This window comes from Toxotes jaculatrix, chromosome 18 (assembly GCF_017976425.1).
Source record: "Toxotes jaculatrix isolate fToxJac2 chromosome 18, fToxJac2.pri, whole genome shotgun sequence".
Classification (NCBI taxonomy): domain Eukaryota; kingdom Metazoa; phylum Chordata; class Actinopteri; family Toxotidae; genus Toxotes; species Toxotes jaculatrix.
The window spans coordinates 2,668,568-2,688,479 of NC_054411.1; the positions used below are offsets into that span (position 1 = coordinate 2,668,568).

At 45.7% G+C, this 19,912-nt stretch overlaps 1 protein-coding gene across 1 annotated transcript in view; it reads left to right on the top strand.

Moving 5' to 3' along the window:
- The window catches only part of cacng2a (calcium channel, voltage-dependent, gamma subunit 2a), a 49,393-nt gene that overhangs the window by 14,571 nt on the left and 14,910 nt on the right, over positions 1 to 19,912 (top strand). Inside the window, exon 2 of the mRNA XM_041062851.1 lies at positions 17,093 to 17,176. Coding sequence (XP_040918785.1) covers positions 17,093 to 17,176 — 84 coding nt within the window. The remainder of the gene's footprint in view (positions 1 to 17,092; positions 17,177 to 19,912) is intronic.

A 19,912-nucleotide genomic window follows, 5' to 3' on the forward strand; every position in this document is an offset into this window, starting at 1 on the left:
TCTATGGCGCCTGATGCTCAGCAGTCACTTTTCATTTTTGTTTTTCCAAAGCGCTCCCATTTTTCCTTTTTAACGACACAGCGTTTGGTATATTTTAAAACGAGGGTTGAGACTTCATAAAATAAAAGTGAATAACTCTGCATTTCAGCGTTCAGATATATTATTCTGCCTCAGACAATTCAATTTGTAATCCCGGGCATGAAGCAGCTGTCTCGCAGTGCTGGAATTTGTCTCTCCTGCTGATGTGTGATGTCGGGCTGAGCCACGGTGCTGCACCTCAGAGAACTTACTGTAATTGGCAGAGATGGTAAAGGTGACTTTGACAGTGTGAGCGTGCATTTTCTGATTCCCAACTCTTATCGGTGCTTTTAAAATGGAGCTCGGCTTCGGGTGGAAAAAAGCTCAAATATCCTTCGGATGAGTCCACAAAGTCAGTGTGTGCCGTGTGCTGTGGACGGAGCAGCTGCAGGTTCTGATGATCAGACTCTGGCTCAGAGAGAGAGAGAGAGAGAGAGAGAGAGAGAGAGAGAGAGAGAGAGAGAGAGAGAGAGAGAGAGAGAGGGGTTCATGATCACAAGTATTGATCAGCCTGTCCGAAGCCATAGGAATTATGTGAGTTTGTAAAGTGAACTGAGTAATGTTTCCACTGGAGAGACATCCAGTAGTACCCAAGACAGCACAAGATTTGTAATGTGGGTATGAGATATTGTGTTTACAGTAAACCAGCATTAGTCACTCTCACCGGGTTCTGCCCCCCCTCCCCCGCCGCCACCACAGCTTGCCCCGAACTCCTGCCGTCATATTCATCACTACCCGGACGTAACCGCATTTACCTCGCTTCACCTTTATTGGAAACTGCTGCTCCGACTTTGGCTTCTTAGCCGCTCGGTGCATTTGTCTTTCTGCAAAGACTTTGTTATCTCTCTTCAATAACCTTATCTACCAAACTGCTGGAGTGTTGCTGAGCTCTGCAGTTTTCAGGAACACGGGGACACTGATGGAATTATTTAAACGGAGTAAAACCTCCGTTTAAATCATTTTCTGACAAAAACGTATGAAGCGCTTCGGCTGAACGCGTCAGGCGTGAGCAGATTCATGCGTCGCGCAGGCTGCACACGGGTTTGGCCCCTTCGTTTAGGGCCACACTGTTTGCTTTGTTTAAATTCTTATCATTTGTCAAACTTTATTAGATGTTTTGATGATGCAATGACAATGGTCACTGATTTAAATTAACTAAAGTTATGATTTGAATTTAAAAAAAGGAAATCGACATATTTAACTGTCTGAACTTCTCTGCTTGTTGTCAACATCCACTTTTAAATAATTCATACTGTCAAACTACAACATTTAAGTTAAAATGATTTTAAAAGAATAATTAGGAAGCTGTGTGGGTGAATTTGACAAAAAAAGGTTTACTGTGTATTTGTTTATTTATATATTTTCAGAGGTTTTTCGAGGTTATTCGAGTGGAGGTTTGGTATAGTCTGTTCGCTGCTGGCAATTCTACCAACAACAGTGAGGACAGGTCACTTGGCAGTGGTTTGAAATGCTAAAAAAAAAACAACAACAAACAAACAGAAAAAAGTAACAACTCACCAAGATTTAAGTGGGGCTGAAAATTCCCACAACTACACCTTAAGCTCGCATTAAAAAAGGGAGTCTGTTCTCCATCTGCCAGTTCTTACTCCACTCAAAACGACAAGTACTGTGTTTGCCCGAGGAAAGGCCGCTCTCTCTCTCTCTCTCTCACAGTGCAGCACAGGCACAGCGGTGGAGGGACTGATCCTTTACCAGACGCTTCTGAGAAGAGAGAACAAAAAAGAAAGAAAGAAAGAAAAAGAGAGGAGGGCATTGTACATAAGAGAGGAGAGCGAGGGTGTTGAGACTAATCTCGTGTGCTGGGAGGAGAGAGAAACACACAAAAACATTACAGCTTCTTCGTTATGAGCAAATCGGATTGAGAAGAGGAAACTTACTTTACAGTACTTTACTGTGCTGAGTGTTGGTTGTGCTTCAGCATCTCCAGCCTGAAAGACGAAGCAGTCAGATGAGCAAAACCTTTCACCTTTAGTGGGAAGAGAAATAAATTATTACCTGAAGTAATGATTTGGGGAAATACAAACACCAAATCCTCCAAGTGTGCTCAATATCATTATTAATCATTATCTCATTATCAATTAATTTGTTGATTAGTTGTTAAATTAGTTGATTACAGTCAATTAAATGTCCAGAGTCCAGAACTGCAGAAGTGAAAAGTGTCCTGTTTGAGAAAGCAGCACATAACAAACGATTAATCGATTAATTGAACTGCTGACTATTAATTTCCTTTAACCTTTGAGGAATTTGCTTCTTGTTGAGAGTAAGAAGATGAAGTGAGATGAATGAAACCGCTCTCGTGTCTGAACGGTAAATATGACGCTGGAGCCAGCAGCTGTTAGCTTAGCTTAGCATAAAGGCTGGAAACAGGGGGAAACTGATAGCATGACTGTGCAAGGACAACAAAATCCACATACCAGCTCCTCTAAAGCCTGCTGCCTGTTTCGTGCTGCAGACACGTATGTGGACATCAGAGGTGACACGAAACTGTCCTGATGCAAACTGAACATGGAAGCTGGAGCAAATGTGTAAAGGAGGGAGAGTTCTGTCTGTGCAAGATGTATCAGGAACCAAATCCAGGTCAGTCAGTACAGTGACGTGTGATCACCAGAAACTGCAGACACACTAAGCTTTGACACTGCAGTTTATACTCATATGACTGAATTTACCTGTTGCCCGCCCGAAACCAGGCCCATAAAAGGACAGAGAGCTCAGTCTTAGTCTTTAAACACATCGCAGAAGACCGTTGGTCACACTGTTAAGATATATCTCACCGTCTCTCGAGGAGCTGGCAGCGAGCGACGGCACGTCTCTCTGAGGATGTGGTGTCACTGAGCCTTTTCCGGATGACGATGACTTATCGTTCCATGTGTTATTAGCGAGAGATGGAATACAAAACATCCTGTTTTCACTGCAAAGAAAGGCTGACATATGAACATAGCGTGAGTCATAATCACTGTAAATGTATCCAACTGTAAAAAGTATCTCTCACTCCCCCTCTCTCAAAATATGATTATGGCTCTAATATTCAGGATGGATGGATGGATTGGTGCGCAAATGGGCTGCAGAACATTTCCAGCCCTTCATCTCCTCTAAACACACATCATTCCTGCAGCAGGGAGCATCTTTCTGAGCTTTTCTTTCTGCTGTATGTGCTTTGCTCTCTTTTTTTTGTATTCTTTTAAATAGTTGGAGAGTGTTATCCAACTCTGACATCGTCTGCAGAGACAATATCAACGGCAACGACAAAGCATCATGAGGCAGAGTCCGATCAGGTGGACTGACTTGGCTCTGGATGCTGTGTAGGTATAACCTGATCCACTGTTGGTGCCGCTGTTAGCAGAAGTCTGGCCGACTATACGACTGGACTGTTATCACAGCTGTGCATGTTTACAGTTCAAGCATTTAGCTGGAATTCACACCCAGAGCCACCAGAGTCCAGACAGGAGAGGTGAACAGTCAGGTCAGGAGAGGTCAGGAGAGGTGAACAGTCAACAGAAATGTTGAGTTATTACCATACGCAGCTTGGCCTCTAAGGCTACACACAGGCAACAGGTAGAGTCAGTGGTTCCCAACCTTTCTGGCTTTACAAAATAAATCGCTGTCGAAGCCACCAACTTTGTTTTTCAGGCAAAAAAAAAAAAAAGTTTCATATATTTCAATTTACAGCCACTCAGAGTACTCAGCTGCACTTTCAAGGTCAAGATAAAGCTGATCCATTCTGTTGAAAGGCGTATTGTGTTTTATGAAGTTGGAAATGATGACGTCTTATTTGCGAGGAACAGCTGCTAAATCTGGCCCAACGTGCAGAGCAGTTGTCATTTACGTCCGAAAACCTGACGTCAGGTGAACCTACGTGGTCTGAGTTCACAGGTGCAGGGCTGCGGTGATTTTACTGTGACTGTGTTAGACGCAAAAAAATGAAGGAGAGAGACGGATTCTAAAAGTTGTGCGCATATGGTGGTTTTCATGCCAGTGTGATGTGAGATGGTGAAGGGAAGAGTAGGCGGGTGGCTGGATACACAGCGTTTTTTTTTTTGGGAAGAGAGAGAGAGAGAGAGAGAGAGAGAGAGAGAGAGAGAGAGAGAGAGAGAGAGAGAGAGAGAGAGTGTGTGTGTGTGTGTGTGTGTTGCTGAGAGCAGCGCTGAAGTGCATTTAACAGGGTGGGAGGGCGACCAGGACCCCCAACGCCCTGCAAACACAGGCGTGAGTCAGCCTGCACCACAGGCCTGCAGTCCTGATGGTTTCAACACAGAATGCACAGTCAAGAGATGAGACAAGTCTGCACCATGATAATATACTGTAGACTAACAGGGCAGGCGCACACAGACGCACACAGACACACACACACACACACACACATTAATACGAGCATGTCTACAGTTACAGTTACAACTCAGGGCTGTTTTTTATGTAATAACATCAGTTTGCAGACGTTCATTTATAACACAACTGTATAGAAATATATGCATCATTTAGTGAGATATTATTTTGGGTTATTGGGTTACTGTTCTGAGGTCAGTGTGTTTGTTAGTGTTTAATGTGTCCTACGTCAGTGTAAACACCCGTGTAAGATCCGAGCAGCGATGGGGACATACTGTTCGCCCGTGTTACCCAGCATGCTCTCCTCTCCTTGTGTTTTGTCCTCTTTGACTCGTTTTCATTTACATCTTAATCGACACTTTTCTCAAAGTGACTTACACTGGACGAACAACAGGCTCAGTGTTGTGCTCAATCACACGGGATCACAGTTTAGTTCAGTTTAAATAAAAGTCACTGACACGACAGGAGAGACGTCTCCAGCGTGTTTCAGTGTCTCTGGTGTTTTACAGGATACAAATCTGGATCTTTTGAGTTAAAATGGAATCATTTTTACATTGATAGTAAATTCAATATCTTTTTTTCAGTTTTCTATCAGTTTTCAACTGTTGGTGCAGGAAAAGAAGCACTTTGAAGACGCCACTTTGGACATTTCTCACCAATTTCTCATAATTAACTGACCAAATTATTAATGGATTAATATAGAAAATAACTGGTGGATTATCTGTAGCCTTAATTTAGTGGTTTTATTTGCATTTTCCAAAACAGCCTGTTAAAAAACAATCCTCTAAAATGAATCCTATCCCATCAGGCTATAGATCTGTGTCTATCCAGCAGATTTTAATGAGTTTAATTGGTAGAAAAGCTGTAAAGCACGGACACGCAAAATGGGAGAAAAGCCAATAAATTAAATAACAATAATAGCGACAATTACAGATTAATAACTCCTCCTTTCTTCTGTATTCTCACAGCTCTCTCTATCAATCCTCCTTCCCTCTGTCTCAGTGTGTGGCTCATACAGTGATCATTATGATCTCGTGAAACAGCTGCATCGACTGCCTTTGATTTGTGATCTTTTATAGTCCGTAAATGTAACCCCCCCTCCCCCGACCCCCTCTTTAGATCTGTCCTCAAGTGTTCCTGCTGTTATTAATGGTGTTTGGGAATCCAGTTGATTTAAATAAGAGTGCGGCACGTTGATAAGATCAATTGGCAACTGTTTTAAGAGGGAATTTACAACGCCCCAGCCGCTGTCCAGCTGTGCTCACGGCGCAGATTTTGCTCTGATACCCTGAGCTCACTTCCAGCACGTGCGATGTAAATCATAGGAAAAGGCCGAACGGTGGGGTCAAATCATTCAGGGCCTCATCACAGCCAATGAGCATCGGCCACAGCTTCATCATCTGCGGCGCAGAGAGGTGAACGGTCCACGGCGCAGATTCCTCAGCTGCCGGTTTATTAAAGTGAGCTGAAGTGAGTGTGATGTTTTCCAGGCTGTGGATTTAAACCCGGGGTGAGAAAGTTTAAAGGACGCTTTGTTCTCCTGCTCAGATGATAAGCACAGCTGTGAGCTTCACCGCTATCGCAGAGCGAGAGCTTAACACACACACAGACACACACACTCACACACAGGAGTGTTACATCACCCTTATTTCTACGCAACACAAAGTTTGACAACAAGTTGAAAGCTATCTGATTAGCTTCAAGTGATAAAAGGGAAAGAGCTGGAGTTAGTACCGGACAAGGAAAGATATTGATTGGTGTTTTGTTAGTGAGGAGGATGAAGGTTGTGTTTGTGTGTTTGTGGGCCTGAAACACACAAACACACAAACACACAATAACCTTCTGAGAGTTTTTTTTTTCCCCTTGCATGCTACATCCTGAACCGAGGATGCATGTAAACGTTTATTTATTTATAACATCTCCTGTAGTCAGAGTCCTCATGTGCTCTCACTGTTCCACCTCACAGCCAACAAACTCACGTCTCCTGGTCTGATGTGTTGTGGCTGGGTTGTTTAAAACAGAACACACAACTCAGACGGCAGCATGCAAACAGGTCACATGCTTGGTTTTGAAAATGTCCAATCGAAACATGGAGACCTCTGCCAGAGAAAATAAACGTCTCCAGAAAAAATATTATCACAAACGTTTAATTTTTTTTGCAAAAATACTGGTTTTCTTCTTCTATGGTAGTAAACTGAAGATCTTTTGATTTTAATCAGTTAACTGAACAAAACAAGCAGTTTGAATTTTTAAACTGTGGCTCTGGGAAATAATGAGGATCATTGTTCACTATTGTCTGACAATTAACTTACAAATCCAGAGTCTGACAAACTGACTAACCTGCAGCTGTGGCTGTAACTAACAGTTATTTTTGTTATCTATTAATCTGGTGTTTACATGATCGACCAATCAATCAGTCATTTGGTTTATGCAAAATTTAATTCCAGTCCGTTGACTAATGGATTAATCAGTGAGCTTGAGCTTTTTAGCTTTAGTTATGTATCGTTCCTCTCACTTCTCTCGTTTCTTGTCATCTTGCCTTTATCTGCAGTCTAAAGTTATAAACAGTCTCAAAAACATAACTGTATAATTTTTTTTTTCATCAAACTACCTCCTGCACACATTTTCTCTCGTGTCTTTATCATTTGTTTAATTTGGAGAAAATCTAAATATTTAAGCGTCGTGTCCTGCTGAGATTTGTTTTTCGTTTGCACAGTAAATGGTGCGTCTCAAGCTGTTAGCATGTTGCTGCGGACGAGGCTTTTCAGTTCATGTCAGTCCATTAATTCAGGTCTGAGGGATTAGGCGGCGGTTTGTGGGAGCGCGGCGCTGTGCTGCAGGCAGGACTCCGCTCGGTCCTGCAGAGAGGATGCTTTAGGTCCTATGGCGGCGCGGCGAGAACACCTGATGGTTGCTATAGTTCTGCCTCCTGCCCAAACAGACACAGACACAGAAACCATTACTTCAGCTTTCTCTCCGTTTCCTCAAAAGACCCCAAGTTTCACCTGACTGTACTTTGTCACTCTGTCACTGGCTCCTCTGCTGTTACGCACTTATTCAACCCTGTAACCTACAAATTGTGTTTATATACAACTAATTTCCAACAGCAACCACCAATGAATGTAGCTTCATTCATCCATTCATTAAAGAAAAGCTGCCTATGAACATCATCCATCCATCCAGTGTTACATTATATAAACATATTTTCTAAGAGGTATAAATACAGCTTTCCCAGCATTCATTGCACAGTCTGACATGCCTCAAACTGAGCGTTGTGCAGCCACATGCAGATTTTATTGGGCCCATTTCGCACATTGTGACACGCAGTAAACTTATACAGTCGCTGTGGCTGCTCAGTCTAAAGGCACCTTAAGTCTAATAAAAGTGGGGACGGGGGAAGCAGCTGAGGCAGGAGACATGTTTATCTGATTCTGAAAAGAAAACACCTCCATATTTGTCTGTTCACATGTTGTCATGGTACAAAACACTGGACCGGCTGATGTGCTGACGTGCACCAGCTCTGACGACATGGCAGACGAGTGACAAACCGAACCATCAGGATCAGCTGTTTAAAGTGGGATCTCTCCGTGGTCCCATTATAATTGGTGATTCTGGTTGACATCACCCCGTGGATGAGTCAGTGTGGACCAGTTCGGGCTCTGCCTCAGCATCCTGATTTTCATTTTCATAATTTTACACCAGGCTCGGCCGATTGGCGGAAGCACTGACTGTTACCGGTCTGCAGTGCTGTCGACAAACCGATTTTACATGTAGAGGTTCGCCTCTATTTTCCGATTCACTGTGAGGAGAGGAATTTACCAGCACTTACTCACCAACTGTCAGTGGGACAGTTTTCTCAGTAAAGACTTAAACTGGAGTCAGTTCCACTTTGACTCATTCTGCTTTGCCTGCAGCTGAACTGCATCCATCTTGCTTGTATGTGCATTGTTGTGGGCTCTCAGTCGATTTGGGCAAAATCTGGGTAAAGATTACGGCATCGCCGTGGATGAATGAAAGCCAAACTTCAGGGCTGAAATGACCAAATAAACACTAAACCGGTGATTTCCATTGAAATCCCTGAAATCCACACTATAAGTCTGTTGTGTCCATGATGCTAAGCACATCTCAAACAGCTGTTTTTAAACGAGCCCGTGCAAGTTTCCAAAGACTCGGAGTGCAGGATCACAAATAGATGCAAACCAGTTTCCCCCCGTGGAGCTGATTACATGATTGTTACTGGCGTAGGTGAGGTGTTGCTTTTGCAATTGCTGCTATTAGTGCAAGGTGTTTACTTGCCCCGCGTTCTGGGAATGCCTCTCCCTGTGGGTGCTGCTGCTGAGGGACTCTTCTGAGAACTGGACAGCTCTCTCCCCGTCTGACCAGAAGGCTGTGACGCACTCTGCTCTGACACCGGTGACTCACTGGCTCCCCGTTCCTGGATCTGTGAAATCTCATCCTACCCTCCATGGCGGTTTCCTACCCTGCTCGGTGACCTCGCACGTCCCAATGTGTCCACGCATCTGAGCTGAGACACACAGATGGGCCACTGGCAGGAGAAATCCCTCCCACTCCTCAGACCTCCTGAGCTGAGGGTGATGTTGTTCATCTCTGTTTATGCTTTACTGACACTGCAGAGAAGCAGAGAGAGGGGGGTTAAAAAAAAGGGAGAAAGAGAAGTGTGGCTGAGAAACAGAGCAAGGAAATTAGCATTTATCCCTTTTCCACAATGGGAACTTAACAACCTGTAACCTGGAGCTCCCCATAAAATGAACTTGTGAGACCCCTCAGGGTCTCAGCTCCAGGTTCTGACTGTGTTTTTTACATTGCTGTAAAAGTTGACACCGCCTCAGGAACCAGGACAAACTGGTCAAACTGGTGACAAAAAACATGGAGCTTATACTGATTTTCCTCTGAATCTAACAAACTTTACAGTCCACATCAGATTCCTTAAAGTTCCCCTGCAGAGGTTTAGTCCTCCCGTAGAGCTATGGAGCTGTTTTTCTATGAGTGGGTCCCTGTTTAATGAGGGGACACACAGGTAATGAGATACACAATCCTACCCATGATTCCTAGTCCACTGATCAACAGGTGGCAGTAACACACACAGAAACAAAAACCAAGCAAAATAAGATAAAAGGTAAAAACAACAAAAAACTATATTGAACAAAATAACACTACTAAAAGAGCCACCCAAAGAAATCCCAGTTTACATCTCTGGTTGAACTGCCCTGTTCCCAGTAAAAGGTGGACAGAACGGAGCAAAAAGAGAGACAGAGCCTGGGACAATGCTGAGTTTCTGCAGAAACAAAGACCTGATACGGTTTAAGAACAGGAGACTATAAATAAAGAGCGATTTGAAATGAAAAGTAATGAAAGCAGCGGGAGGGAAACGGACAGAGTCTGGCCTCCCCACAGGTTCGCTGCTCCTCTGGCAGCCTATCACAGGCGATCTCCTCCTCCCTCCCCATTTCTTTCCCATCAACTCATCATCTCAGGAGTAAACAGAGCCGCACGCCGCTGCCGCAGACGGCCACGGCGGCCCTTCAGCCCGCAGACAGACGCAGGCGTGGCGTCTCACATCAGAGACGGCGGACATCCCGGGCGTTCAGGGCAGAGAGGAGCGGCTTTGTTGGGAGAGAGCGCTCAGCGCCGAGCCGTGGGAGGTCAAATGACTGTCTAACATCTGTCAGTCATCCTCTAACGAGCCGAAACCTGACAGCACCTCGCTGCCTACGTTAGTCTGCCTCCCACTTCACCCACAGCCGCAGCTGCTGTGTTACATACCTGCCAACATCTCCAGGCCCGAACGATGCATCTTTATTTGCAAAGCTGCTCATACACCGTTCTTCCTGCTGCCTCGTTCCCTTTCTGTGACTACATTTTTCAATTTCATAAAAATTTTCCCTGAAAACAGAGGATAGGACTGACAGGATCCTACATGAACACAACGTTTTCTGTTTCAGTTGTTTCACATGAGATTTTTATTTTTACGTGTTAGAGAGGGGCGTTTGGATACAGCTGCTTTTCACTATATTATCACTCATTATCTGTTAACACAGCAGCTTCCACTCACGAGTCTGAATGTTTGGATATGAAAAGTAAACCTCAGGAACATGCTTCATTTGTTTTTTTTTTCAAGGGGACCAATGAGAAACTGCTGCGCGTTGTAGAAAGCAGTTTAATGGAGATGAACCTGGACGTGAAAACTGAATGATGGCGATTGAAGTGACTGGAATATATTAAGTTCTGCCTCATCCTCCACCTTCTGATTCAGCAGCACGGGTGAGCGAGGTGTGGGTGGAGGCAAACGGGCCTTTTAAAACAGCGGAGCTCAGGTCTGAGCTGCTGTGGCTCTGCAGCACAAAGTCACGTCCATTTTCAAATCCAGATTTGATCGGATGCCTCCCGAAATTACAACCTGTCCACGTTTTACATTTCTCTTTGAAATACGTCACATTACTTAAGCTGAAGATGCTTGAACTGTCATCTCACCGTGTCTTTAAGTCTTCGAACAACAGCTCTGCTCCAGCGTTGACATGAAAAAAGCCTGTTTTCACAGCCTGAGATGCCCCACTACGTCCGTGTTGTCTGTGTGTGTGTGTGTGTGTGTGTGTGTGTGTGTGTGTGTGTGTGTGTGTGTGTGTGTGTCTGTGTGATGGGAGAGGGAGAGACGGTGCACATGGGCCTCCCTGCCTTAGCGGGGTCATTACCAAGATGAATATAGTGATTATAAGGATGAATAAGGTGTGATTATGAAGATGAATAAGGCGATTAGGGCTCTTGTCACTGCTGCCAGGGCGGCTGTTCGTTAGGAGAGAGAAGATGTCGGCGTGTAACATGCGTGAACCCATTACCTTTTCATCCACATGGGATTTATAAGCACATACCAATACATGCATGCACACGAGAACGCTGCGACGCTGTTACACCTCACCAGCGGAGACCATTTGTGTTCATTTGTGCGGTTAAATGACCCATGTGTGCAATATATCTCTTTCCAGTGGTTGTGGTGTAATCCTGCTTATGTGTTTGACCCAGAAGGACACGGGCTTACCTGGCCGCGTCTGCAGGTGGCTGCGTGGGGTCGATGCCGGCTCGCGGGCCGCCGTGCTGGTACCGTCCGAGCAGCTGACTAACACCGCACGCTGTGTGTCCAGGGGTTAATGACATCTCACCGGGTCCGTCCATGTGATCCTCCCCTTTGCAGGGACCCAGTTAGTTGTAACCATGGCAACCGAAGCGAATGGTTCTGATGTCCACATGGCAACGGCTGCCATAGGGACAGAGGATGGACGTGGGAGGCGGAGGATGTGGGGGTTGGGAGGGGAAGGGGTCGGGGGGGGGGGGGGGGGGGGGGGGGTTTGACTCTGACGCACTTGGTGGCTGCCTGGAAAGTTTTTGAGAACGCCGCCCACTGACGAATCAGAAGCAGGCTTGAGTCTCTCTCTCTCTCTCTCTCTCTCTCTCTCTCTCTCTCTATGACTCTCTATCTTTTAAACTGCACCTCCTACTCAGTCGAGAGTCCTCCTGACCCCCCTGCAAACCCCGCCACCTCTCTTCACTGCACCCTCTCCATCCCATCATTCACCTCCTCCATGTTTGTGTCTCATCAAACCTTTGTCTCTGTCTGCAGCTCTGTGGCAGCTGCGATCGTGTTTGATCACTGTTGGAGGGTTTCGTGTGTGGGCGGTCCGACCCGGATGTCTCTCTCCTCGGGCATCCAGGGAGGATTGGTCCGGTTCTGCTCTTTTCTCACCTGCAGATACATTTAATCTAATGATAGCCAATGTGAATACAGCGTGAACAGTGTTATTCATGCACCCTGAATATTTTATGATTGTCTGGGTAGCATGAGGAGCTCCATGTGACAGTTCATCAGGAACACTAAACTGCAAAAGCAAACACATTTTGCAAGGTTAGGGAAAGATCTGTGTGTAGCTGCATTTCCGGAGAGGCACAGCAAACAGCTATAATCCACGAGTTCACGTCACAAGTTCTCGTCACATCTCTGTCCAACACCTAACCTATACTGGTATCGAATGTTCAAACATTTTGCCTTTGTTTGTAATCTGTACTTTATCAGCAACACGCGATGATATGGACCTGACAAGTCAGCGACCTAGCAGACAGAAAAATAGTGATTCCTGTTATTGGATTTCACTTTGCTTGTGTGACATGTCTGGTTTAACACTGAGGTGAACTAAGACATCAGTCATCTCAGGAGGAGACAGATCTGCAAATCCATAAACTTAGGTAATGAAATCAGGCTGAAACATTATGTGCATCAGTCTTCCTGCTGAACCCATCTTGTAGTTCCTGGCTTTGTAACATGGCCACTTCGATCATACAGGTGCTGAGATCGCAAGGGTGTGTGGGCGGGGCAGCACAATGAAGATTAATTGAGAGTCGCGGCGGGAGAAATGGCTTGTGGTTGCCTTAAAACTTGCAGAAAGTCCTCAGCAGCAGGCCAGAAAATTGTCCTCCCGCTCGAAGAAAGATGGCAAGAGAGAAAATGAGGGTTTTCTTTTCCTGTTCCCGTCTAATCACCGGGAGCCAGGGGCCGTGCTTCTGGTATCAGCAGCATTAGAAAAACCTTCTCAGCTGCATCGCAGACCTCTTTTAACCAGTCAACACCTAAACCTTGGAACGCTTCCACATCAAGCAGAGCTCTGCCTCAGCTGGAGCTGATCCAAAACCCTGCACCTATATGTGAACATCACCCCGGGGAAAGCTTCTTTTTAAAAACACGAACAAAGAGCAACGCGGCGACGTCACCGGCCCAGGAATAGCTTCTCCTCGTGGTTATGTATTTGTGCCAAAAGGGCCTGAAAATGGGCTCGATGCTGACCGGATAAACCCTGCTCCCTCAGGACTAGGCCCAGAGCCTCGCTGTGGTGGGTGACCATAAATCTACATCCACCCACCCCCTCCACCCCCCTTCTCTTTGCCACAACAACCCCCTCTTCTCCGCTGCACTCCACTCTTGAGTGCTTCTCTGTCTCTCCAGGCTCTGTGGTAATGAAGTGCTTTATGGCTGCAGAGGACAGGGGGGGACGCAGGGGGCAGGGGGTTAGCCCATAGCTCATTCCCACTATAGTGGGGCACACTGGCCAGCAGTGACTGGGCTGATTGAGTAAGTCTGGACAAACCCCTCTGCACTGCCCTCAAAATGTATTTTAATATCAAAATCACAATGAATTTCATTTCTACTGAGCTGAAGATTGAGAAAAATAGTATGTAAAGCCAATGTTAGGGTAAACGATTTGTTATCAATATAAAAAAAAACTTATATAAGTCTCAACATCATACAGTGGTTCATGATTTTAGCGACGACGTTTAGGGAAGGCAGCCTCGGCCAGTCGTGCCACCTCTTTAAGAATCAGAATCTTAGCTTGGTGGTTTTGAGACACAACGTACGTAAAATCCTGGATCCTGATTTTAGTGGCTGGAAGTCATTAATATTTAAAAAAAAAACATTTGGGAACTTCAAAACTATTTTAAAAGACTCGCTGCGCCTCATTTCCTGCCCCTTACATCTGTTTCAGGCAGATAAATGTGAAACAGCAGTGTACCGTGCTGAAAGTGCAGGTGTAGCTATGTGAATACAGGTGTTTCTCTCTGAGCGATAAGTGTTTTGAGCCACTACTACACACCTGAGCCTCCGCTAACACCTCTCACACAGCGCCCTCCGTCCCTGCCAAAGTTCTTGGTGGCCAAACGGGCGTCTCCACGCCCCGGCCCTGCGCTCAGACTCACGTGGGGAGGTCTCTGAAATGAAAATGCCATTATAAACCATTTACCAGCCTGCTGAGTTTACATGTCTTACAAGAAAAGGACCGTTTGGAGCGGTTAAGTGTCACATAAATCTTTCAGCAGGCTAATTGAAGTGGTTCCCCCAATAGGCCACTCTCCACAGCTGCTATTACAAATCGCACAACTGCGGATGGGACGACCAGCTGCAAACCAAATCTTACACCCACTTCATAATGTTGTTAAGACACACACATGGTGCTCTGTGGCTTGCTGCTGCTGCTAGTTTGCTCAGACAGCTCCACTGGGAGCGTGCAATGTAGTCGTATGTAAACACAAGTCATCTTTCAGTGAAACATGCTCTGAGAGGAGGCACGAGCGTGCTCCCCTCTCCCCTCCTTTCTCTCCTCTCCTAGAAATGCAACTTATTTAAAGCTTATTTGAGCGGACAAGCTGAAGAGGAACATATTGTTATTTCCAGCAGCAGCCTGGGGGAGTAGTTGCAGGAGGCGGCAGGGTTACACCTACAATGTGCACCAGCTCACTTCTGAAAGGTGCTGAGCTACAGCTAGTAGCCGAGGCATCTCCAACAAAGCTGATGAGGACTAGGAGCCTCCAGCTCCATGCTGTTCCACCAGTTACCAGAGATCACCTTCCAGCTGACTGGAACAAACCCAGTCCTCGTCTCCAGTCTGCCATCGAAAGAAGAACTTTATGTCTTATATCAGAGCATCAAGTTTAAAACTTTGCAGGTCCGTTAAACTCTGGAGGGCTTTTTCATGGCTCAGCAATTACCGAGGCCTAAACTGTGACACTTAAACTTGATGTATTCCACCTCCCGCTCTCCATCTTCCCTCCTTCCTGTCCTTCAAAACCTCTCTGTTCCCTGTCCTTCCTATATTCATCTCTCCTTCCCTTTCCCATTACATTTTCTTTCTTCTCTCCCTGCTTTCCTCTGCCTTTATCTCTCTCTCTCTCTCTCTCTCACTCCCTCTCTCTTTAGTCCTACTTGCCACAGAACCTGTTGATGAAAACCGATAAGTGTTTTTTGATTGTGGGCCAGAGCTGAGACAGTGGGAGCGAGGAGTGCTGCATTGGATTGTGTCCACTGAAGATTAGTGGGTTTTTCAGGCCCCACAGTCGCACTGATACCAATGAGAATTCATGTTTCCTGCATCGAAGCCCATTAAGTGTTTCTTTGCACATTTTCAATTAGCACATTAAAAAAACAGGATTTTTATGTTTAGCTGAGGTGGGAAAGTTGGTATATTGACAAAAACAAAATGGGACAAAGTACAACAAACAAACTTCATGAGTAAACCATGACGTACTGTACATGAAGCAGGAAACGTCACTCGTGAGGAGACTTAACTTGAGCCCCTTTAGTTACATCATCTGCTTCTGCAGCTGTTTAATGTCTTTATCATTTGCACCACCAGCTCTTTATCACAAACTCCATGAATCCTTATTTTCTTTCACTGCTTTTCGGGAAATTCTGTTCAAATTTGCACAACTTTTGGATGGAAACCCGACCAGTGACATCGAGACGATCAAAACAAACATTCCCCGATCTAAATCCTGAATCTCCTAACAGACGGCGGCGGGTGCCAGCGGGCAGGTAGCCCCTACACAAACACTGTACGCAGGTGGGAGAGCAGATCGCGGACGCTTTGATGGCTCTTTTTTTTTTTCAGCTGACACTCTCTAATGTCTGAGTGGTCGTCACCAGGGGGTCCCTCTCTCTCCGCTGCATGTGGGCCATTCACGGAGTAATAACTGCACCCCACTGTGCCCATCAGGCCTCGCTGCCAAGACCTCCTCAGCAACACCTGGCACCATGGTAACCAACACCTGTTCACCTAATTAGAGGGACACTGGAGGGAGAGGAGATGAAGAAGTTAATGAAACGCTAATCTGGTCCAATCAAACGCCCAGGCATCTGCCTCCTCACCGCAACAGCAGGTCACTGTAATGGCCGCCTTATGGGCGCCTCCCCCGCCGCGCCACCTTGAGCGACCTCATCAATACCAAAACTCCACTAAGGGGCTGCAGATAGAGGAGGGGAGACAGGAGGAGGTGGGAGGGAGGGGAGAGGGAAGCCAGCATGCTGCTTCCTGGATGGACAGGGACGCTGGATGGCGAGGTGTCAGCCAAATGAACAAGCATTAAGAGATGAGGCTCCCTGTGCACAGCAGTTGGAGCAGCTCCAGGTCGCACCAGCTGCACTGCTCTTGTTTACAAGCCGCCACCTGCTGCCGGAGAGGCCTGGTGCTCAGGTCTGAAGAGCATCTCCTGGTCTGAGAGCCACGGCCAGCAAAAAGGATCCACTGACATGAACCGGTCTGACTCTATCTGTGCTGAGGACGAAAGAAACTGTCTTTACTGTTTTGTGAATTACTAAAAGGTACAGAGCTGCAGCTAATGAACCACAGAGGTCAAAACGACATTATGAAATCACTTACTTTGTCCAGGCAACAATACAAAAGTCAAAGATGCTCAATTTACTTTGATAAAAGACAAATAAAACCAGAAAATACTCACATGTGAGAAGCTGGAACCATGAACGACATATTTTCTGTCTCTTTTGGGTGTTTTGCATCTGTTTGCTGTCCTTTTGTGTTTCTCTTTTTTTTCTGGTATTTTTGCGTCTCTTTGTTTTGTTTGTGATGTTTTGTCTCTCTTCACCCTCTCTCATCTCTTTCTAGCCATTTTGTGTCAATCAATTCATACAGAGGCTCTGGTCCAGAGGTCCTGTGACCTAATCAAAAATCAAGTTGCAGATTACTTTGGTTTCCTTTGACTAACCGATTAACCAACTAATCGTTTCAGCTCCAAAAACTGTACGTTTGCGGATGAGCAGTTTGCCTGGTTGGTGTCTTCTTCTTTGGGCTCCACTGAACTCTCTCTCTGTTTTTCCCAACAGGAAACTTCAAAGGGATGTGTAAACAGATAGACCACTTCCCTGAGGAAACAGATTACGAAGCGGACCCGTCTGAGTACTTCTTACGTGAGTATCTCGTGCACATCAGATTGTGATGGTCTTTTGCTGCTCAAGCGTTTCATTTTAGAAGTGACCACAAGGAAGAATCACATCAGGCCTTCCTCCACACGTTCTCTTTGACATTTACTGAGAATATTTTTGAAACTTGTCCCACTTTTCTCTCCGTCTCAGACTGGAGCGCGGTGCCAGGAACTGCTCTTGGCCCGCGTGTCACTGCTGTCTCTGTCTGCTTTTAGCACGAGGCCGGCCAGCCTCAGCCCTGCCAAGCAGCTCGTCTGTTTTTACTGCTTGGCTGTGTGTAACATAACGTGCAGTGTTACAGTCGGCTGTGTACCCTGTAAACACAGCCCATTGATTTCTGCTCTCTTTTCCTTTGTGCAAGCAGGACAGAGATGCTTGTCGAACTCATTTGCCTGCTAATCCCAAAAATCACAACAATGACTCGGAGCTCATGATGTACTGTTAGTGTCGTTAGCTCAATACCCTCCTCCTATTGGCCTGTTAATGATATCTGTGAATTACTTCAGTTGACTCCTGTTTGTTAACACTCCAGTTGTCAAGTCACCACTTCAACAACAACATCTTGTAAAGATGTTTTGTTTTTGACAGATTCTCTTCCTCTGTGAGTAGAATGAACGGTAACAGTCGTCGGTTTATGTTGCTGGGACAGCGTGGCCAACGGATGCTGGAGACGGCCGTTTCTATGGTCACTGTCACAGTGTAGCAACAGATCCAAGCTAAAAGTGTTGCTATGGTTACAGCTCTGCTCCACTGTTGTGTGATACACAGTAATACAGAAATATACAGGATATAAATAATGATATCCGGGCATGGGGAGTGACTAACTGCAAATATTCTCTTTACTGAAACTTAAAATGACTTATAATGAGGCCCATTGTCTCATAATCTGTCCATGTTTGGAGGGACAACAGTTAAACAGTTAAACTGTAGCTTATATGTCCTGTCGTTCTGGTCCAATCAGTGGGATTTTCCTTTAGCTTTGGACATCTTTTCTCTTGTGAGACAATCTGTTAAAACAGATTTGACAAGGAAACTTTTTGGCGAGAATCACTGCATTGGTTTGTGGATCAGTTTACATGGACACGTACAACTGTAATATCACTTTCATTATAATAATACAATATATAAGTAACAGTGACTGCATTTTCCTTTTCTCAGTAACAAGTTGCCTTGTGTGAGGGACTAAAATTTGAAAGTCAATCAGCACATTACAGCTACTAATCACAGCGCTGCTGTGTTGCTGCGACAGTTTGGGGGTCAGCCAGGGGTCAGCTGGAGGGTGATATCAGTTTGGCCTGCGTCAGCTGAGACACTGGTCCAGGATGAGTTCGTTTGGCACAGGAGCCGCACAGAAAAGGAGAAGCTGTTGTATTTCTATGCTGTGCGTTCTTAGCTGGCTTGCTAATGTTAGCTGATGGTCTGTCAAAAAAAAAAAAAAAAAAGGTGCTGATATGATCGATGCAGCAGTTTTACTTCCTGTAATCTTTCCTCTGGCCATGAAAAAAAAAATCTGAAGCTAATAGTCTTCAGCACTCTGAGTTCGACAAATCAAGTGAGCATCCTCTAAAATTCCAGTCTTACTATGACTCCACTGCAGCAAAACAAGGAAACACACCATGGGGATTTTACACTATAAACTATAACTATAAACTATATTTTATTTTGGAGGATATCCACACTTTGACTACCCCAGAGTGCCGAAGCCTCATATAAGCCTCAAACTTTGTCCTCACTCACAGGGAAAGTGCAAAGGGAAGAAATCTTGACGTGGACAGAAGAAGAAGCAGTTTCAGTGTCCATTCTGGCATCTCACTGTTGTTTTAAGACTAAAAAACAGTCCTTGAGTAACACAACTTGAGTAACACAACTGATGTAATAAGTAATGCAACTACTGTTGTTGTTGAGTAATTAGTAAAACAGTGTTGTTTTGAGCCCAGTAAGTAATAAGCAATGAGTAAGTGTCAAACCACATAAACGCACCAATGTCCCGAGTCCATGTTGATGTTCCCTGATGTGGTGCACCCCTCCCCCCTCCCCCTCCTCTTCGCTGCAGTCGACAGTGGTTTGAAACTAGAAGTCATAAAGTGTCCGCCTCCTCGTCTCCGTCAGCGGGGACAGTAATTGAGGCCTCTCTGAGAGCCGAGCAGTGCGTGCCAGCGCTGGAGATTAAGCCCAGCCAATTAGGTTGTGTTTGACTTAGCGCTCTGAGCGGTTGTTCCCGTCCGTATGTGCCACAGAGAACCGCTTATGATAACAGCTCTGGTAATGATTCTAACAATGCCGGAGCCTCTGCGAAGGCAGATCAGACTTATAACGAGGCGTCTCTCAGGCCGGGGATGACAGGGTCGCGGGGTAGGGGCCCTCGCTCCGGCCCTCGGACCACCGACGCTGGCCCACGCATGTGTGCGAGTGTGTGTTAACCTCTTCTCAGGCTGTGATTGGAGGAGAAGGCCGCAGTGCTCCCAGTGGCTTGCCAATTAGGACACTCACATCCATAAATATTTCAGCCTCCTTCTTATATAGGTCAGGCCTCTCTCGATCGCTGTCTCTCTCCCTCTCTCTTCACCCTCACACTCGTAATATTTCATGTCAGGAGTTGCACAGCACCTATTGTCATGTCTCTGGCTACAAAGAGCGCCGTGACGATTCAGAGCATGAGGCTGTTAAAACGTGTGAGGATGATTTTTATGGGTGCACTGAGAGGTCGTAGGGGACACGGCA